General features: G+C 41.8%; 1 protein-coding gene across 1 annotated transcript in view; it reads right to left on the bottom strand.

Moving 5' to 3' along the window:
- LOC131673369 (dipeptidase 1-like) overlaps window positions 1-22,587 on the bottom strand; it is a 37,051-nt gene that overhangs the window by 12,849 nt on the left and 1,615 nt on the right. Inside the window, exons 2-3 of the mRNA XM_058951299.1 lie at window positions 17,842-18,055; window positions 890-1,076 (exon numbers count right to left, since the gene is read on the bottom strand). Of these exons, the coding sequence (XP_058807282.1) occupies window positions 890-1,076; window positions 17,842-18,055 (401 nt within the window). The remainder of the gene's footprint in view (window positions 1-889; window positions 1,077-17,841; window positions 18,056-22,587) is intronic.

Raw genomic sequence — 22,587 nt, 5'->3', positions numbered from 1 at the left:
GCCAGGGTCAAAAAGACTTTCGGAACGCTACTATCTGCCAATTGAAATATCGCGAGAATTTGGCTTTTCGCGAAATTAACACATCACAGGAGAATTTCAAATGCACGCGGACGCGCGGATATTCGGGAAAAATTGAATGGTCAGGAATCAATTTGAGAGGCTCGAGAATGTAATCGTAGACACAGGCCATTTCGATAGAAAGAAAACGCTCGAAGTTGGAGAATAAGCTTAAGCTTCTTTTTTCGGGCTGGTCGAACACAGGAAATTGATTTTTCTGCTCCAGTACTATTTGATACGAGGATAGAATGATAAAATCCAGAAAATGTTGAGCGAGAAGGCAAGAATAGGTCCCGTAATTTCTAAATTATATGATAGTGATAATTAGCCGAAGATTTACACGTCGTTCGTCGTAGCAATACATAGCACATTAATTAAGCTAGTAGTGTCACATAAACATGAGATTTGCTACGCTTTCCGTACTTTTATCGCTGATTCGAATGAAATACGAGATACTAAAAAAGTTTAATTAGCAACCGTTAATCAGTGGCCATCAAGAAGGACGTTAAACAAAGAGGGAGATGACAAAGACAGAGGAAAAGATATTGTTACGAAAAGAAACTACTTATCTGAACAAGCTTAACTTTCTAATTCAGAAGGATGTTAACGTAAAGCACTTAAGAAAGTACAATCTGAGCCTCGAAGTAAACAAAAAGTTTGCCCTCATAATCTCGCCGTTGACACTCGCAACACAATAAAACACTTGGAGGATGAGCGTCTCTTTGGACTTCGCGTTTCCTTTTCAAAGCAAAAAATAAAAAAGAAAAACCCTTATCTCCGGGTCTGTAAAGTAGATCAAGGGGATGGAAGGAGAAAAAAGGAGAAATCTTACCCATCGATGAGGGGAGTTTTCGAGAGGATTTTCCTGACGACACGTAGCCTTGCCTCGAGCAGATTCGAGCTGCGTAACTCCAGGGCCAAAGGCAATCCGATACCGGCGATTAAGGCACAGACCAGCAGTACCAGCCCAAGACGAAGAGCACAGTTGTGGCCACCTTTGCGCTGCTGCTTCACTGTTGCTGCAACATCGCGATAAAGAAGAGGAAGAAAAAGGATCAGTCTGGAATCTTTGACTTTGACGGCGCGTCTGCGTTTATAGGCGCGCTAAAGATATTATCTCGTCTTTACGAGTTTCGCTTCGGAGTATTCGAGGGATATACGAGCATCACTTTTCACATTCCGTTCGATTCGTTGACGTCGCACTGGATTGACGGCTGACGGAAATACAACGGCTGAAGGTCTTTGACGAGCCATATCAGTAACGCACCAGTCAGAATTAATTACGGCAAAGCAGCTGCAATTCCTACTGCTGGCGCTGGCTAAGCAAATATTCATTTCGCACTGCGATGCTGCAAGCCGCAAGGATATTCTCATTAAGCGAGAAACGAATAATCGTCAAACAAATGACCGCCCACGGTATAAACTCGGGCCGCCGAGTCTGGATGAAGCGAAACCAGGAGAAAGAGAGAGAATGAGCGAGTCAGACGTGGCGCACGACAGGTGGATGATTATACGGGCAAGATGACGAAATCGGTTCGGAATTGTAGCCCGTTTTATCCGCCTCAAATATGCAGAACAAACTTTCCCGCGAAAGTTGGCCGGCAGTTCCACGCTGACGCTCCCTTCATATTCGTTATGCTCGCCAGCGCGCACTTCTAATTCTCCCGCGCCCTTGCTTGCCCCACTTATCCCCATGGTTTTATATTTTTTAAGAGGTTTTTTTTATCATTAAAAGGATACACCTGCCGTGCGACGTCACGCGCGGGATTTTATGAAAGTTCGAAATTAGTTTTCGCGCTTCGACGAATAATCGTCGTCGGGACGCGGACTTTATCATGCGAATTTCGAACTGGCGATTTTTTTATTGCGATATAATCTCAATTTCATACTCTGACGAACGCTTTTCGTTATTTTATTTCTTTTTTTTATTTTAGACCATTTTTTCAATACTTATTCTTTACAAACTGAAAGGCTTGTCAGTTAAATTTTAATATTTTGATTTATTAACAAAGGAACATAATTAAAGGTAGTGCAAGTACCAGTGGAGTGATGTTTTTGTTATGTGCCTTCGGAGGAAATTCTCCGTCCTTTGTGCGATTCACCCTTTTTTTACTACGTTTATCGAGTTTAAAAAATTCTTTTTACGTCGCCCTCTATTGGAATCCCAAAAATATCTGTGCGCACAAACAACGCATTTAGTAAATATTGGATATGGCTGGGAAAGCGCAACAAAGCCAATACGGAAAATAAAAGTCAGCCGGGATATCGTAAACATCGGCCGCGGCATCATCACCGTCCTCAAGATCCTCGAGCTGCACATCGATACGCGAGCCTAGTTTTAGCCCGAGTACGATCTCGTTCCCGGGGAAACCCACTTAAAAACTCATCGAGGCTATGTCTTCCCTGAAAACTTGGCGCGTTTCGGCCGCTAATCTACTTACACGCTGCGGGGATATCACGATAATACGCGTATACGCGCGAGTCGGGGGGAGCGCGTGATTTTCGTGCAAGCTCCCGCGAGCGCGCGTAATCCGGATATAACGATCGCCAACACGAGAGAGAGAGAGAGAGAGAGAGGAAGAGACCGAAACTAACCTCCCTCCGCGCACGCGGCTAATCAAGCGCTTGCGATTAACCACTACTCGTACGTTAATTAAAAATTCCGCCTGTAGAGTTTTGCTCGACGTCGAAGAGCGGGGGATTAGCTTTTGGGTGTAAATGATGAGCGATCTCAAGGCGTGCCTGGGTTTCGATGGTTTTTCGCCTGAGGGATCAAGCATTTGTCGCTCGATCAGTTCAGTCATATTCACGATCGGTCATCAAATATCCACGAGTACGAGATTGCCGAGATTACGTGCATCATGAATTTAAAATTTTTCTCGTGCACTCTTGACAAGCCTTCATTCCACCGGATTAATATTCGTACAGATTGATTTGCATTGTACTCTCGCATCTTCTATATTGAATATTCAAATGATTCACAACACGAGAGCACAGCTGCTTTTGTATACTCAATGGCAGTTTGCGCAGCGGTCACTGATTTTATGAAATTACACCTTAAACTAGCATATCAAACTCAATAATAAATTAATCAATGAAAGCGCGGGTACATTTATCAATGCCATAATCAAGAGGTTACTGGACAGAAAAAAAGTGCAGCCAAATTAAATCAAGCCGCAGAGAGAGTAAGAGAGCTAGAAAGAGAGAGCGAGAGAGAGAGAACAAGCAATATCGCTAAACAAAGCTGTGCGGCATTGCGATTGTCGTATAATTATCGGAAAACCTCGCTCGTCGGTGTGTGGCAGCCACTCGTTTCCAACCCAGCGTGAATTATAAACGACCGTTGCCCGCAAGAAATAAACACGAGTTACAAAACCCGCGATAACTCGTTTAACGAACTTTTCGATATATATAAAAAGAGTCGTGCGACAAATTGCAGCGCGATTATTTCAGTTTCGGGAGAAAAATAGACAGTAAGAGAAAGCGAGAGAGAGAGAGCGAGAGAGAGAAATCGAGGACACGAAGTTTCCAGGGAGTAGAGTGTTTGGCCCGGTTTTTTCGACTGCGAACATACTTGTGAGTTATCGCGCGGCTTCGGCCCACAGTTATACCGACCTCTTTCTCGGACGCGTTATCGATCAAAAGTTCGCGCAGACGACCGCGATTGCTGCTGCCGGATCGACGATCGTTTGATTTGGCGTTCGCGATCGAAAGCAATTTTGGCGCGGAAAGAGAGGGATGGCTTTTAATGAATTTGCGACGAGCAAACATACGTGCGCGTTTCGACAATCGCCACACGAGAAAAAAATGCACTCCCTTTTTCGCGAGTGCGCGACTGATTTCAAAATTGAATTGATTCGAACGTAAATTTATGTGGCAATCTGCATAAATACTTGGTAATTTAATGTTTGGCGAAAGTGTGCCACATTCCCACCGATTTAAGTAATACGATACAACAATTCGTCAGACGGAATATTCATTGTGACGTTCTATTTATGCAATCTAATTTTTTTATGTTCTATTTTGATTTGCGACGTGCACAGATTGAAACTGAAAATAAAAGTCCAGCAAAACGTCGCGTTTTCAAATACCGTTGAGAATGCTTAAAAGCTCTTCACATTTATCCAATCGATTACCATTGACCGTTGTGAAACAATTATGCAAACACGTAGACACTCGAAGGAGTCGCGACATAAAATCAAGAATAAAAGCAAAAGAAATCACAAGCTGACAAATCCAGCAGCCAAACGCGCGCAAGAGGAAAAGGCCTCTCGGCGCGGATAAGAACAGAAAAAGCGAGTGGTAGAGCGGCAATTGCAGTATTTCGTTGGCGGCGTCAGCCCATTAAAAAGAGTGCGCGGCCTGCGCCACGCCACTCGTATACGTTATCACGTAGCAGCGCGCGCGCCGGCATATAATGGCTCTCGGCAATTGTGCGCATTTTTGCGCTGATCGCGGAGCGTTTAGCCGACGTGAAATGCGCGCTTATGCAAATGGGACGAGGAATTTACGGTCGCGGCACGGGGATCAGGTCAGATTCCATGTAGATTTGTCTGTAATGCACTCGTGTGTTTACAACGTCGACTCTTTCCGATGTCAGGCATGGCGTTTTGGCGTATAAGCTGCCGCTGTCCCGGCGCCCGCGCGTTTTTTCATTGCACTTTTCGCGGAAGTTCGAGGCGCGGCGCGACCGCCATGATAAAACTTTCGATTTGCCGAGCTTAACCGTATTTTCGGTGGCGCAATTAAACTTGTAATTTCTAGCGCGACGTGAGATTTAAGGCATTTACGGACCAGTTCAGCTAAGCTTCATCGACTTATCCATATGTCACTGTGCGTTTGGAAATATCATGAGTCGACGAAGTGACTAGCCGTGGTTCTCGTCTGTCCATAGTGGACTCCACAAACATTCGGATTGCCAATCTTGCCAAGTACTGACACGACTTGCCGAGGAAATCAGGTACTTCAAGGATGCAACCTTTGTTTCTTTGGAAACGCGTTTTGTGCTCACGATAAGCATTATGTCCGTCAATAACACAGTCTCCGCGTGCTCCGATGAGTTTATTAAAAAGTTAATCTTCAACCTCAATATCATTCGAAGGCCTCGATTAACTCAACGTAAACACAAACGAAAAAAATTATGGCAAATACCGAAGCCATTTAGGGACGAATGCCAAAAGCGCAAAGATTTTGGATTGACGAAGTGCAAGTGACGCGTCAGTGAAGAAAGTCCGCGCGCAAACTCGCTCCATTAATCAAGTGCATAATTTATCTTGGCTGTGTGAGGCGCACCGCAGGCGCTAATCCACGAGCGCACGAACCCCATGAGGCTTGCTTCTCTCTCTCTCTCTCTCTCTCTCTCTCTCTCTCTCTCTCTCTCTCTCTCTCTCTCTCTCTCTCTCTCTCTCTCTCTCTCTCTCTCTCTCTCTCTCTCTCTCTCTCTCTCTCTCTCTCTCTCTCTCTCTTTCTCTCTCTCTGTGGGTAAAAAGGATTTTTGTTGTTAATTATCGCTAATTTTATGGGTTTTACATGCGCTGGTGCTTCTTTCTTTTTGCGTTTCTTCGCTTGCTGCTTTTCGCGTGTGAGTGTTCATGCGTTCGTAGAACAGATACATAATTGCATAAATTGTACTTTGGAATCTGTAAACTCGAATGCATTGTCAGAGACGACAACGGCAACTGCACGAGTATAATTTTGAAGTGTGACGCATACGTACGACTCTTGATTAGGGTGATGTAGTCGCATTAAATATTCATTTTCCGCCGGATAAAAAAATGTGCGTGCGTGCGTGTGCGTGTCGCCGCAGCACACGCTCCATTGATACAATCAAGATAAGTGGGTTTCGCCATTTCTCTGAATTTATAGCCCGCTCTATGGATCCAAATGCGACAAAAACTGTGTGAACTATACTGTTTACACTCGATAAATCTAATGTCACGTGACGCGACGTAAAAGACTTTATAAAATTTAAAAGAAAAGATTTACGTACGGCTAATTTTGCATGTGTGTGGGAGAAGGGAGGGTAACAAAACTATTCTCTAGTTTCTCTGTCCATGAATACAAATAGAATCAATTTCCTCAGACTTATGCGAGCAAATCATGTGTCTATTTCACGTCAGTACAAAGAAAGTAGGAAAAGAGAAATAAGTGGATCAAATGAAATGCTCGATAAAATGTCATCACATAAATTGGATTCTGAAGGCTCGCGTTCGCGCGAAAAGATGTCAAGACGTCGTCCCAAATGCTTAAGCAGTAATTAATTAAAATAGCAAGAGAGAAAGAGGAAACCGAGACAGAGAAATGGAATAAAGGCCCCTGGGAAGTAAGAGATAAGATTGAATAAACCCGGCTAGAGAGAGAGAGAGAGAGAGAGAGAGAGAGAGAGAGAGAGAGAGAGAGAGAGAGAGAGAGAGAGAGAGAGAGAGAAGAGAAGAGAGGCAACATCGAGACTAAAAAGGCGGATTTTCCAATGTTTTAATCTCGCGCGCCGGTAATAAGCCTCTGCGCGAGAAAAGAGGCCGAATGAAATCCCCCATCGGCTGCGCTGCTACATGCCCTGATTTCTGCGCTCGAAAAAAGAAGACGCGCGCTGGAAGCGATCGAACCAATTTTCCGTGGCTTTTGATTCGCCAAAGGGGTTAGAGAGCTCAGTAGCACTCTGCGAAAGATATTTTAATTGGAAACACTGCGCGCCTCACCGACTGCAAAGGATATACATATGTATATTCATTTTATTTTCGAAAGAGGTAACAATATTCCCGTTTTCGTTGGGATTAGCCTCGTTAGTAAATCTCCAACAGTACAAATGCTGCGACAATATCTCCCTGTCACCGTAGAAATTAACAAATTATGAAAAAGCATTTTCGTCGAGATTGAGAGCGATAATATTATAAATAAATGGTTGAACCCCAATATATCACCGTTCTAACGAGACAAAAACTTGGCCAAATGATATTTTGAGTACGTGATGCGGATATGTAAATACGATGGGCGGGGTCGAGTATAATTCGAGTAGTCAAGCACACGCATTACACGTTCGAATCTGGTAACTTGCCAAGCATAATTTGAGAGAGCGGCAAAGTTGAGCGAAAGCGAAGATACGTAATTACGCGCTGAATTTGTCTAGATATGTTTAATTTTATAAAAGCTATTGCGAGTTAATTGAATGGAGTGCGTTTCCGAGGTTGATCAAATCCTATTGGATCTACCCTTTTATGGTTACGGCTTTTTTCGAGGGTCTATTCTCTCGAAATTAAATCTGTTCAATTTTGTATAGTTAAAAATAAAAATAGAACGAAAAACGAATTGAAAAAAAACCTTTCTAAGAGCGCAAATCGAATTTCAGCTGATTGCCGTCGTTTCGAATAGATAAGATAGGCAAAAAAAAAGCAAACACAAGCAATAATGTATTCAAATGACGACGCCCGAGTAAATAGTCGATGCAAATTTTCTCCGAAAGCCTCAGCCAACAGCAAGATGTAGAAATCGAATCTGCGCGCGATTGGCCGGCCGTAAATAGAAAGCATATCAAAACCGAGAAATTGCACCGTGTCGACCGACGGAATGAAAAAATAAAATAAAATAAGAGGAAAAGAACGAAGACAACGTAACGACGATGGAGTTTCGCACCGCAAGGCTCCTCGTTATTTACTCGGGATGTTTTCCCACGCGAACCATACGTATTTTTTTTTTATTTTAGCACCGCTTGGTGTTTTCTATTCCGCGTGCTGCGTCGCATGCTGTAAACAAATAACCGCGGCGTGGAAATATTATCTTCGCGGATATATATCCTCTCCTAGCAGCGCTTCGTTGAAAAAAAGCCAACAATAACCTAGAAAAAAAAAAAGAAAAATCCGAAGCGTTTACGCGTTGAAAACGTTATCGCCTGGAGTGCGTGGAATTCAAACAAACGCCCCGAGTCTGTGTACCTTTGCAGATTAAGTCTCTGCAGGTGACAGCACGTCCCGGTAAGCAAAGGCCGTGCGGGCATGTCCATCGGCAAACTAAGTTATTCAAATCATTGGTTGGCCTCGGTGCATCGACGGCACGACGCCTGTTACGGAGACTGGGCGGACCAGCGCGTCTTAATCATTCCATCTACTTGCAGATTGCCGCGGGATCCGTGGCGCCGTATACTCTAAATCATTGTCAACGAGAGTGACGGATTTTTCTTTTTCAATTTACGCTCCAGCGTGCAGAGATGCGATGTACGCGATGTCGATTAAGCTTCTCCCACCCCCTTTATTTTTTCTAATCGCGGAAAACCACACCGACAACGCCAGTCGTTCCAACTATGCGGAGGTCTAGAACGCGGCTATCCTAGAATGAATAAAAGCAGCTTTGTTTGAGGAAGTTCGCGTGTACGAATGTGAGCTTAAATCTGCGTAAAGAAGAAGTGCGTTACACACTTTCCTAAATTAAAGTAGATATTTCAATCATCTCATACTTGAACATTCAATTTCGCAAGTGTGCTCACTTTTGAAGGCCAGCGAACTCGTAAATTTCATGAAAAGCGAGCTATTTCCGACCATTATATTAGATTTAATTGTACATATCAAAATGGCTCTGCCGGAGTTCGTTTGCGTTGATAAAATTTAACCGCGATGAACGCGACCACATTTGTTAAATAAAGTTTCGTGCGTGCATAAATGCGCCGTAATCTAATTGCTCAATCGAGAAAAGTATTTGCAGCGTAATGCAGAGATAAATCAAATGTCCGTGGAAACGAAAAAAAAAGGTGACAGCTGCACCTGACGAACCATGAAACGCCCATCAAACAGTCGCGGATAGCGCCGTTCCCGCGCTACCCTCTCGGAGACAAAAAACGCATCGCAGGAAAGCGAACATTAATAATCCCTCTCTAGCGCGTGGCGTTTGACACCTCCCGTACCGTCGCCAAAGGCCACGAACATGATCCATCATTGTTATCGCATCGTCTGGATATCCTCTGATCGCGATAACCAGAGGATTTAACTTAATTTAATTTAATTTGATTTAATTTGATGAAAGGGGGAGGGGTCGTCGTTTGCCGCCGAAAACTCGATGGACTTTCTTGGCGAGTGCGATCAATCGGATATGACGAGGTGCAACAAGTTTTAGCGCAGCGTCATTCTATACACCGAACTTTCGAAAGCCGAAGTTTGACGCCCGATCAAGCGGGATTAATTACGCGGCATTTCAGTGGCGACAAGTTGATCGGAATTTCGATATTTCGCTATACAGCCGCTGTAGCTGGCTTCTAAAATATATTGACAAGCGGATTTTTTTAAGCCAGATATCGAGGCTTTGATCTGCATCAGTTGACGATTATTAGTTTTTTAATGAGCTTGAAATATCATATTGGACGGACCTGATCACTGGGATTTTCAGTTTATAAAATATTGAATAAGATCGGAGAGCACGAATAACAACTCGGGTGAGTCGACGAACCCGAGTAGCTTTTGCTTTGCTGTGAGTTTGTTTTATACTTTCTCGACGGCTGTTTTTTGCTGACTTGTAACTTCGTAACTCTCGAGTGTATTGATTTTTCACGATTTCATGCTCTATTGGCGGAACGTAATAAAGTGCGATGTTGTTTTTACAAATACATTTTTTTAAGCATTTAAAATTCGAATTGAATCTCATTTATATTCGATAAAGTAAGTATACCACTTTAAAATTTCGCAAAGTACAATGTTTTAAAAATTTAGGATTTCGTAAAGTACAATGTTTTAAACAAAATTCAGTCTATTTCAAATTTGATCTTCGATCTTACCACGGAAAACCTGCATAGTATTTTAAGAAATTTAACGAGTTTACCAAGAAGAAAATTCTTGAACTCCTTACTTTTAAATTTTAAAATTGTTTCGGAAAAAAATCTATTAAACCGGCTTCTCAAAGCTCAGTTAAATTCGTACTTTTCAATAGCCTTTTACTCGGAAAAGAGAAAAAAGTTGCAAACAAACCCAGACAAATCGGTTCGTTGAGTTATCTATTATTCCCGCCCGGGTTCCTTGTTTCCTGCGCAGTCCCAGCAATCGCAACCGTTCTCTCTCTCTCTCTCTCTCTCTCTCTCTCTTTCTCGCTTATCTTGTCGCGCCCTTTACGAGATCGCCAACTTTCGTGGCGCCTCGACGATCAATATTAATGGAATTAGGCGATTCTCACGTTTTGCCTCCATTATTTTTATCTCCTTGTTAGAACCACGCCAGGCGCACGACGGAAATGTTGTTTTCAAGCAGGGAGGAAATTGCACTTTAAAAAATCGACTGCGAAAATGGTACTGCATTTTTTATGGCATTCTTGTTTTTGTGGGGGGTGAGGGGGAGGATACAAGCTTACCAAAATATCTAGATAGCGATGTAATCAGTGCAATTTTCCGTCATTCTATTAAAATTTCATAAATCTTTTCATTTTGATCCTGGAATTTTTCCATCACCGGTTAATAGAGTTTTTTTTCTCTGAAATTTTACCTGGTGACTTTCGTAAATATTGGAAAACCCATCGAGCGAGAGTCAATATTGAAAAGCCATCAACAGAAATTAAAAATACGAAATTAATTGCGATGACTTTCTAATTGATGGCAGCTGCTTTTACTAAAACTCGGAAATTCATTAAGTACCTCGTGTAAAAAGTCAATCCACAATCAAGTAAATCAGCGCCCTCGTCCTCGCAAAGCTAACCGCACACGGTGCCATGGATTTCTCTTTTCTCGTTCAAGCAGAACGTCTCCGCGATCGGTCTGCAACCCTTTCAAATTGAAAGCATCAAGCGCCGATTTGACGATCGCCTACAAGTGAAATCACCTAAAATCTCCTCGCAGCCCTTGCGCATTGGTCGCACGTTCGCGCACTCGAGATCCTTATCAACTTCGTAAATATCAGCAGCATATCTCGTTTGCTACAATTAGGCTAATTTAATTTTTCGCTTCTCGCCACTGTTCGCTGCGAGCTCGGCGCCAATTTTATTCGGCTGCTGCGGCATTTTATACGGGAAATTTTCACTCGCTTCGGAATGGCAACTGTTGTGCTCGCAGAAAACGTAATGTTAGCTTCACGCAACAGAGACCGGACTAATAAAAAAGTCGTTTTCACGTTACACTTTTGAACATTTCAGTTTTGGAAAAGTAGAGAAGTATAAAATTCGTGGTCATTGTAGCAGTCGACTCGTAGATATATTAATGATCAAAGTACGTTCGGCGAGTATTGATTTTCGCGACCCGAAATGCGATATCGCACATGTGAAAATCCAACGAGAGATGATTGCTCGCATGCATATAACCAAGTGAACTCATTTCATCTATTTAAATAGAATTACGAACTCACTGAAAATGAGCGCATTGAAGAGAGGAAGAGAGAAAGAGAAAGAGAGAAAGTAAACTCTATCCACAGTCATTAGTGAAATGCAAACGAATTCCGTGCTCATTTGCCAAATTCCCAGGAATCTTTCGAATAATTATCTTGTCCATATTTTCTCTTCTTTTCCATTATTTGAAAAACTTGGCAGTGTTCTCCAAATATCCAGGCATTTTTCATGCAGGATATCTTCCAACGAATTTATCAAAGCTCGTCTCTCCGTGAAAAGAAATGGCAGCCATTTAATAAAAACGCTCGTCGACGTAAACATTCATCCGTGAGGTGGAAGCTTGAATTTCACGATGACACGCGCTAAATAAATCAACGTGAGAACTTTCAATGGACTTTCTGTCTCTCGTTACCTTTTATCTCGCCTCCAGCTGTCCGGCATTTATGAGCCACGTTCGCTCGAATAAACACATTGTGGGCGAACGCACGGGCTCTCCGAGGGTGCGTCGTCGAGGCGAAGAGAGAGAATCGATCCCGTGCTTGTTAGCCGGATAATCTTAGGCGTAGGAAGGGGCGCAAGTTTTAATGAGGGCTGTATCGCTTGCCTGCCGAAGACATCATCGTTGCCAATTAACGCGTGATTGCAGCCCGCCTGGCTTTGTCATTTCGCGAGAAGAGCGCCGAATGCTGGACAGATGCTGCTTATCGATCGATCGCTAATGGTTTTTCCTTTCGTACTCAACGCCGATGTCTCGATGTTACGCGGAACGCCTTCTGGACAAATTTGCGGAATTTATCTTTCTCGCATTCTTTTCCAAAATGTTCAATAATATTGGGATCGAAAATACATAACGAAATTTCTCAATAATAACACCGCCGAACGTAGAAAGTATTTGGAAAACGTTCTTAACAAAAAGCAGAAAGTTTCTTTTCGAAATTGAAAAGTGAGCATTGAGTTTTTTAACCTAGTTAAAACTTGCGAAATTGTAGCAGCGACCCAAAATATAATGCATCGAGCTTCGTAAATAGTCCAGACAGCTATGGTTAAAAAGAAGTATACCCGGAAAGGATTTTTTTGGTATTGTCAGATAATTGAGTAAAGTAGAATTACGTTTAATAGCTTCAAGCTTAAATTAATAGTCGCGGCGGACTGATGAATTTTGAGAAAAAACAACTCTCCGAAAAAAATTAAAAACATCCATTCATCTTTCAACCCCGTTCCCGCATTGACGCTGCAGTCTTTGGGATCAACATTAACTGCGAGAAAACGTACAACTCTGCACATTCGAATAAAAGAAAATAAAAAAGATACTTGCGCTCGCGCACTGTCGATATTTAAAAGCTTTTATCAAGCAAGAGGAAGTCGCAATTTTAACGTGTCCATCAAAAATCCGTCACGTAGCTTTTCCTAGCGAAACTCATTTAACGGGCGAGCATTTATCTCTCTCTTTCTCGTTCAATCCACGCGCCGGATGTTATTTTCGTGAAAAACGACGAAAATGTATTCTCGCGAGTTTTCATCGACAAACCAATTATTTTTTTTGTCTCCCTCGCGCAACGTTGAATTGTCTAGTCTCTCTTTCTCTCTCCCACTCGCTTTCTCTTTCATCGCGAATACGCGAAATCATCAGCGAACTATTCTTTTCGCGGAATCCCGTCCGACAGTAAAATTTTTATATGTCTCTCTCTCTCTCTCGTACGCAGAAAACTAGTTTGCACGTCGAAAGGACGGGGGTTATGCGTACGTGATAATTGATGAGAAAAGCTTTTTGCTGTTCGCGCGAGTCGTAAACAATTTCGGATTTTGAGTTTTGTCCTTTGTGCACGCGGAATCATTGCGCTTCTCTGCGGTAGAAGTAACGAGTAGAGCGGAAAAAGATTTGCACTCGCTTGTAAAGCGCATGCGAGTAGAACGTGATCGGATACGGTCAGACGTACGCATAACGCACGCCTACGTAAGCTTGCATTTATGATCGTGTTGAACTCTCCGTATTTCGTATTTACGCAGCGTATACATCTGATTTACATTCACAAAGAATACTCATTAAAAAGAAAAGAGATGAATTGACCAATTATCGGCCAATCCTTTTCAGTTTGGACACGTCACGCCCCACGTTCCACCCATCGAAGTTTGACACTTCAATTTGTTCACGAGCTGTGTAAGAGATGAAAAAAAATTCCTTTTTTTTCTCGCGCGTTCTCGCGCATGCGAATGCCGTAATTAACTTCGTGACGCGCTCGCGTTTCGTTTGTGCCCGCAGTGATTACCAACGCTGCAGCGCTGAGTACCGTGGCGGATAATGAAGCGTGTCAAAATTCTCAGCAATGTGTGACGCGTTTTGTGTGTGTCGCGAGATTAAAATATTTTACCATGGAAATGAATGTTTTCTGCTTCAAGTTTTTTCGGTGATTTTCACGAGAAAAAAAGATGATTGTACGGAATATTTCAGAAGCTTAAAAATATGCTAATGTAATTTGGGAATGTTATCTCGTATCCGCGTTATCATCAGCGTTTTTTCGCGTTACAAGGTAATTGACAAGCGCGCTGAAAAGGAGTGACGAGTTTATACTCTGCAAATACGTTATGGTCCGTGACATGGCTGAAAATTTTTAAATTGTGTAGCTTTGAAGGCGGAACTTTGAAAACAACAAACGCGTGAAATTCTTAATTTACCTTTGCCTTCGTTAATATAACGACCAAATAGTGCTGTTCTTCATAAGATTTGCAGTTTCGCAAATAAGTTTCACGTAAAAAGCCTTCCTCGCTTTGCAGCTCGATAAAAACTTTTCAGCAAGAAAAAGGAATTAGCAGACAACAGCTGCCCAAGCAAACTACACTTCTCACGCAAACACACAGTGCAAGAGCCAGTTTTGGCTGTCACGTGGAAGGAGGAAATCAAGACTTCGCTGCTCGGCTAATCTGCGAGATGAAAAAGTTAAATCTACCTAGGAAGAAGAAAATATTTACCTCTCTCGCTCTCTCTCTTGCGAAACTTTTTTTCCTGTACGCGCAACTAAAATCTTCGCACGCCCCAAACACTCGCATACGCAATTGTATCCTCGAAGCTTGACAATCGTTTCTTTTTTACTTTGAGTCAGCAAACTTCGAAGGAATAAATTAAGCGGTGCTAGTTTTGTGAAGTCTCCCTTCCCCTCTCTTCGCGGACGTTGAAGTATTTTTGAGGGAACTTGTCAAAGTGAATCTTTTAATCATTATGAGCAGAACACAAAGTTTAGCCTTCGCTCGCTCGCGCACGGGCTGGCGGTAATTGCGTTCCGCGAAAACTTTATCTATTAATAAAACATGACTTTTATCACCTGTTAAACTTTCTTAAGAATCATTCAACTCTAATTAGAAAGAATTTTATTCTTCGGGCAGCCTCCTGGACCAAGCCACGGGAGGGAAACTTTCGACTTCTCGCAACGCAGATAAATCATTGTGCGTTAACGCTCAAAGGTAACATTCGGTGGACAAACTTCATCCTTCCTCGTCGACGCACAAATCGCAACACTGACACAATCGATCCGTAAAACAAGAGAAATATCTCTCGATGAAGCTCTATTTATCGAGTGAGATTTACAGCCGCGAACGAAAAAAACAAAAATCCGTCGGCGTTTATTTGCGCGAGAGGGCAGGAGGTAGGTGTAGCGCGTCTAGGAAGGTGATTTTCTTAAGAGCGACCGCGGCGCGTAACTTTTGAATTTTTGAAGTGCGAACAAGTGATTTGTTGTCGCTCGTAAAACTGATATATGGCCACTCTTTGCGAAGCCTCTTCTCGCGCATTTTCGCAGTATAGTTCAATGAAAAATACGGGCGAGTCTTAAAAAGGAATGTTTATATTTCGTCGTTGAGTTTTTTTTTTCATAGCGTGACTACTATTGTTACGCGGTTTCGCTCTTGAATATTCAGTTTCGAATCTAATTTGCATTCGAGCTATTGTCAAGTTTTGATGCCGCATCAATAGTGATAATTAACAGCATACGTCAGCGCGGAGATCAGCCTCGCTGTATATCTTTCTATATATGATCCAATGTAAATTAATTACAAGCCTAGCGGTATCGCGAACCGTCGATGAGATCTTTTGATTATAGCAGCGGCGCGTTCTCCCCTTCCCCTCTCTTTCTCTCCCTTCCACGTGCGTAAAAAAAATAAAAAAAATACACGACAGGAAAATTAGAGCTAGTTGATAGCCAACATCGAAAGAGACAAGAAGGGAGGGGAAAAAAGAAATCAAGCTCGAACCAATCGTCGGAAATGAGATGTTTGTTTTGTCGAGGATACCTTTATTTCGCTTGTTGCGTGATGATATTGTTAATCAATTCGTTGCTCGTATAGAATATACGTCGCGTGATGTCGGAAAGACTATTGCAATTCTGACGGGATTTCACTCTCTGGAGTAGAAAGAATTTTTTGTAAACGAAGTATGAAATGACGAAAATAAAAAAAAAAAATTAAAGATAGAGTATCAGCTATATGAAACTAAATGATTGGTTGCATTTCGAGTCGTATGTATCACGGATACAGAGGTTAGAGAAAATCGACGAAGAGTTTATATTTTAGTTTTAGAATTTGAGTAATTTGGTTATGAGTCACAAGAAAATTCCTGAGAATTTCTTAAATAAATTAAAATGGAACTTACGAAAAATCTACGTACGAACCATTTGAAATTTAATAAAGTTCTATTAGTTCCAACAAATTAAGCTTAATTCAGCTACTACTCGGCGAACTAATAAAACAACTTTTGCAGGTGGCCTCGTTCTCTTTCTTGCCACTTCATCCTCGTGCATCGCTATTATCACTGTCGACTTGGAACTCCTCGCGAAACGCAATAACGCACGCAAGTCTCTCAAAGTCAATCAAAAGAGCGGACAGGCCAACGAGATTGAGATCGAGTAAGTGTTTTAAAGGTACAAGTCGAGAGGAAACTTGCAAAAGTTTTGCTCAAGGAAACTATTTTCGACGCTTGCTTCGAGTCTCTTTTACGTCTGGAAGCCATTATAAATCGCGTTTTTTCGCGCGGGAAAATTTGTCTACGATTTTTGGCGCGCACACTCTACTTGGAAATAGTCGGATTTAACCGAACATCCATACTTCAAGAGTAGCATATGTGTGCCGAATGCATTCACCTGGCTTGGCACGCATACCCAACCCTACCCGTAAAGTTTCGCAACGCTGGGGATGTTGTTCGAGAGACCGGGGATAAAAAAATAACTACTAAAACTTCGCGTGGCAACGAAAATCTTTCGGTCGCAGCTTAACTTGGCATATGAACTGAGCGCTTCCGTTATTCTCGTCGCGCGCTAATTTGTTGTTGCGCGCTGGTTTTAACTTTCCTCGTCATTTATTATTGCTGGGATGAGCGAACTTACTTCGCGGCTAAATTAGTTTCTGTAGTATTGTCAAGCTCGATATTGACATTGCACAAACTTCGTTATTTATATACAGCTCAAAGTGAATGTACTGCAAAAGCAATCGGAACGATAACGCAATGTAAACTTTGTTTTATACTTTTATGTCCACCAAAATTACGAAAATTCATTATGACTCAGTTCACGGAAATATTGAACTTTGTTTCATTCACTCACTAACCGAACGACAGCGTCGAGGGGTTCGAAAGAGGGGATGGGGTCAGCGAACAAAGCAAGAAACAAGCGGTGGTGGTAGAAAGTAGTGGCATCTCCTCTCCTCGCGGAGCCATTACGACTAAGGCACCCTTTACGTGCGGAAGACAGTTACGGGAGCTGCATAATTAATCCCCCGCCGGCAGGAGAGCCAACCTTGCCGACTTTATCTCGGCCAATTTGAAAATCCCGGCGCGCATTTCCAACGAAATTCTTGTTTCTTTTTTTTTTTTTTTTTTCGTTCTTTGCTTTCCATTGATGCGCGTTCGATTGGCTTTCGCTTGCTGCGGACTGATTGCGCGACTTTTTGCCCATGTGCCACGTAGTTCATCAACGCTAATGGCTGTTTAAATGCAACTCGTGGTGCGTTCGAATAACTTGCGAGATGACATTCGTTTGTTCGGACGATAAATGTGAATGGATGTTTGATAGACACTCAAGTGGGAGAAAGATAGGCAACAAGATAACAGGCAAAAGCTTTGCATCCGGAATTCTCACGCTGGGGATACATATCCAACGCAAACACTTTGCCAGCGATAGATGTTTTTCCGGAGCTAGCAATATCACTTGCCGATCCGCTTTTATTAAAAATCGACCGGACTGTGTCTGTTGATGGATAGAAGAGAAAACGAAGGGACGTTGGGCAAACGGCGTATTTTCCAGATAGTACTACGATTACTTAGCATCCTTCCGGCAATTTCGCTATTGAACTTCATTGAAAGTTCATCAAGTTTTCGAGATACAATACCCGCTTATATAAATATTCATCTTTGCAGACTTGGCGTTCGCGTAACTCGAGTAACTTCCAACGAGAGCTCTCGAATTACGAAGAAACTCGAGGATCTTTAGCGAGTGGGTGCAAAAAACCACACCAACTCACAGTTATCTCTCGTCGAGGCGGCCGATTCGACCTCGTCGATATCGTCTTGTTGCTGAATCTTAGTCTCGGGTTCAATGATGGTAGGCTCGCAGCTTGAAACCACACGCTGTAACTCTGTCGGCTCTCGCGGTCGACCTCGAAGCAGTTGTTGGGGTGTTACTGATGCTACCGGCACTTTTCTCATCAGCTCCGGCGACGACAGCTGCAGGCACGTCTGCAAATCAACAAAAATCGGTTTATTGTCTGCTGGGTGTGTGTAGGCACAATTTTCATTGCAGTAGTAAAGACATTTCAATATCATTCAATATAGCTTTCGAATAAATTCATATTCAATGATAATAATGTTTGTTGAAGTATCAGTTTTATTAGAAACTTTTAATTTCAATGTATTTATTACGAGAGTAGAAGAGAATCTAATGAGATAATATCAGTTACGCGATGCATCGAAGTAAAATGATATGTTCATTAATAATGTTCAATCACTTTTATTACTACGCAGGATATGCATTTAATGTGTATAATGTATGTTATGGTATGATTCCATCGGATATCAAATAACCGTATCATTCTACCGTATACACGAGCATTGACAAATTCTAGAAATGGCTTACGAATCATCTACATGTCTGCCAGATAAAAAAAAATTACGATTAGCCTAAAATCGATTTTTGCCAGTAAAAAGTCAGTTCCGTCGTAACGAAGTAACGGCCTCAGAGAATAAATTTGCTCCACGGTCCGTTAAGCACATTCACCCCTCGAGGCTCCACTAAGACGAGGAGAACGGAATTTCAAAAATGTAACGTGGCAAAATTTCACATAAAATTCGCGGATTTTTCTTAAGAACTGAATTCAAATGTCAATTCGGAAGTTAATAAAGTTTTTTATTAACAAAAGATGCATTCTTGGCATTTTTATATGTATGATTATTGAAATATTGATATTTAATGAAGTAAGACCAAAAATGTTTTGATAAAAAGTCGTAAAAATGTTTTAATAGCCTTATTAATCACCAAGTCGAGTTGCAATATTGATCGTTAATATTCCCACACCATAGACCAATAATAAAAGGGAAAGAAAGAAAAATAGCTGGCCACACAGTCATAGCAAATATTAACACATTTTTTCGATATCAGCGAAATTTCCACGTACACGGCTGTGAGCTAAAACAAAGAACGAAGCGCGCGTTAAAAAGTGCTCGCTAAGTCTCGCGAAGCGTGTTAAAAACGCACTGATTTTCCCTGTTGACGCTCTTGCCTCTTCTCTCTCTCTCTCTCTCTCTCTCTCTTTTTATTTTTTTTTTGTTCTCGTCATAATGGATCTTGCACGTGGTGGAGTGTATGGTGAGTCTAATGCGAATTCTGATGAAACGCCGCTTTTTCCGCTTGGTGCGATTCTATTTTTCACGCATGATGGAGGTTATTTCAGTGGCTGAGTGCACCAAAATTTCGAAGAGTTTGATGAGTCAGGAGAACATTTTTCTTCTTTTTCGGGATTATTTGATCAGCCGCGAGTTATGAATACTGCATTTACTTTGTATTATACATTTTTAATTTTCAAACGATGAACTATCCATTGCTAGCCGAGTATCAGCTCTAAGATATTTTTCTTCTCTTAGAGTATGTTAAGTCGTTGTTTGATAAATGTAAATAATGGTAGGATTTTGCTTATTTTTAACATTCAAGATTTATTGAAGATAGTCTATTCGTAGCAGTTTCTCGAACAAGATAGAGCAAATTTTTATGAACAAAGAAAAAAAGGAAATGAAAAATCTGTACCAACTTTTCGGTTAACTCCAACTGTTAACTTTTGATAATTGTCTAGAGAAAACACTCGAAATTCTGATAAAAGTTGGAAGCGATTTTTCCGCGAAAAGCAACCATTCAAAAAATCAGCAACACTTCAGTACGTTCGTTTGGTTTATTTCTCTCCGGCTTCTCAACAGGAACCTCCAAACTTTTTTATCCGAGCTGCTGAATAAGTTTGTATCGGCGAGCGAGAGGAAAAAAATCTGAGAAAGAAATGGGGCGTCGCGTCGGGGGCTGCGGCGAAAAAAGGGGAATTCCCGAAGAAAAGGCAAGCTTTGGCAAAAGTTGACCCACATAAAATTTTCAGGCGTGTGCACTCTTGGGTTGCGAGTGTGACGACAACTTGTCCGATGCCATAAAACGAGCGACGCGCGGCACAGGGAATCAACGCGTCGAGCGGCTCCGCTGAAATTCGATAGAAAGAGGAGAAGCGCCCCGAGGTGAAATTGACAAGACGATTTTTCACGGCTCTGGAAACAACGAAAATCTGGCGCGCGCTGGCTTTCAGTTTCGAGTTCGCTCTAGTAAAAAAATATTTGCCGGAATTGTCATCAAGTCATTACTTGAGAATCGAAAGTAAATGCAATATCGCGTGTTGATCAGTGTATTTCGAATCGGAAATTGACTAGGAATTCTTGAAGAGCGCTGAACGCGTTTCTCTCTCATAGAGTTGTAATAATGCATTATCAGTTATGTGCGATATCAAGTGAAAGCTTGCAGCTATAATTAATATCCTCCCAATGGGTTTCAAAGCTAATTGAAACACACATACCGAAGCATTACAACCTGCAAACGCAAAACTTTGCCGAACTCGCACTTGCGCACGATATTATATTCAACAACTCGCATTAGTATCAGCGTCCATTCGAAAGAATTTTCCACAATTTCGGCGCGGAAGATAAATCGCGGGGAGCATTCGAAATTCCAAGCGGCGCTCGCTCGATGCAGTCGCGGCGTATGTATACACAGCCAACAATCGGCTGCGTATGTACACACGCGTTGGCGGCGCGTCCGTGACATTGTTGCCGAGGAGAGCGTAAATTACCGTCTTTGTCCTCTGGCGCGCGTACACGCGAAGCGACAATTATTAAAGTCTCGCGCAGGTCGAGGCAAGACAAGAGCTCGCCAAATAAATATCTATAAAGGAAAAAACAACGACGGGGGACGCGCGCCGCGCCGAGTATTTGCTACGTACGACTCGCGTTTGCACGGCTGAATAATTAATGTAATTGAAACGACGGCTGACGCTGAACTCGCGCGAGCGCGAGTTCTCCGATTAGAATGTTAATTCCAGTCGGATTAACATAAGTTGGAATTACAAATTTCGAACGGCGATGAGCGGGATTTAGAGAGTCGAGGGTTATTGGACAAACAGTTGTTAGTTTTTGTTGATTGCCTAGGAACTTATTTCTGACTTGCAGTGTCACGTCAGTTTCTTTTCATTCACGATATAAATCAACGCAAGCTCATCAAAGACAAATGTAACAATCAACCATACGATCTTAGTACAACTGTTTCTTTTCATTTATTCGTGATTCATCTTTAAAAATTAGTTCAATCAAATAAGTAATAATACTCACGATCCCGTCAAAAGATATATTTACTTAAATGGAATGTAAACCGCTTACATCGTGATAGAAGTACTCAACACAGTTAGCCAAAACTTTTACTCGTGCACAACAGTGCTCAACTGGCTCTTCCAAAAACGTATTTCGACTCGCAAAGTTTGCTAAACTTGTAAACATCTTGTCTGAGTATTGGTCGCGAATTTTTGGGGGGTAGCGCGACGCGCAATACTTTCGCGTCGCCTGAGAAAATAAAGAAAAATGAGACCTCGCGCATGGTCATGTAACTCAATTAAGCGCACAATGCACATGAATTATTGTATATTGTCGTCGCCCTTAGCTTCTTATGGTTTCTGAAAAATGCATTCTTTTTCGTCGAAATGATGGACGCGAGTCCGCATCAACCTTCCTTGAATGCATTTATTTGTTAAAGGAATCACTGCGATCGTGTGTTATTGAACGTTGATCGTTAAATTTAGTAAAGAATGCGGGCATTTATATATACTGTGAGCTTTCCCATTTCGAATAACGCTGAAACCCAGTTGTACGGATATTTATCATTTTCAAATTCCATTTCTCTGTACTTTTAAATTCATACGCAAATTACAAAGCTCAAAGTGATATAAATCATAAATTTCTTTCATGCTATAGATTTGGACTATTAATTAGTTGAAGGAAGTACAATGGAGAAATTATTTTTCATGAGAAAAGATTAATGTGTACCAAACGTTAATTTTCGAAACGTATGGATCAATCTGTTGTGCATAACAAACGTTCGAAATACTATATTTATCGTTGAAATTCAATGTTACAAATAGCCTTGATACGCGTATCAGTAACTACGTACACCGGTATTTTGATTAAATTTTTGTTACAAAAAAGCCTACAAAACGATAAAAAAATCAAAATGAATAACCGGACAACAATCATATTATCTGATAAAATGCAAACGATACAAACAACATTCAAAATACATTAAAACCCCATTTTACATCATTCGCAATATTCACCTGAACAAAACGTCTGAGTTACCAAAAGCCAACGTTGTAACGTCAAATTACTCTTCGTCAAAGTCAAAAGCTTCGTGTATCAACGTTCATTCCCAAGACCGACTCATCCAAATTATCACGGGTATGGCGCGTTTCCTCAAAAGCTTCGTCGTCGCCGCGAAACGTACATAAATTCCATAAAGCAGCCAGCGTCAAAGGCGAATATTCAGTACGTTGCGCGAACGGCACTGGTTGCTGCGACCAGTACAGCGGAAATGCGATACGTCGATTCCGTCGCTGTGCTTAAAGCCTACCGATGATTATTTTTATATCTCGCGAAATGCTTGGCGGCTAATTGAAGCCAGGCCCAGACTAATTTAAAAATTT

The sequence above is a fragment of the Phymastichus coffea genome, unplaced genomic scaffold (genome assembly GCF_024137745.1).
Source record: "Phymastichus coffea isolate CEN01 unplaced genomic scaffold, Cenicafe_Pcof_1.1 PCOF00174, whole genome shotgun sequence".
Taxonomy (NCBI): domain Eukaryota; kingdom Metazoa; phylum Arthropoda; class Insecta; order Hymenoptera; family Eulophidae; genus Phymastichus; species Phymastichus coffea.
The sequence above is the reverse complement of the archived record's forward strand: the minus strand, read 5'-3'. Positions and strand labels throughout refer to the sequence as shown.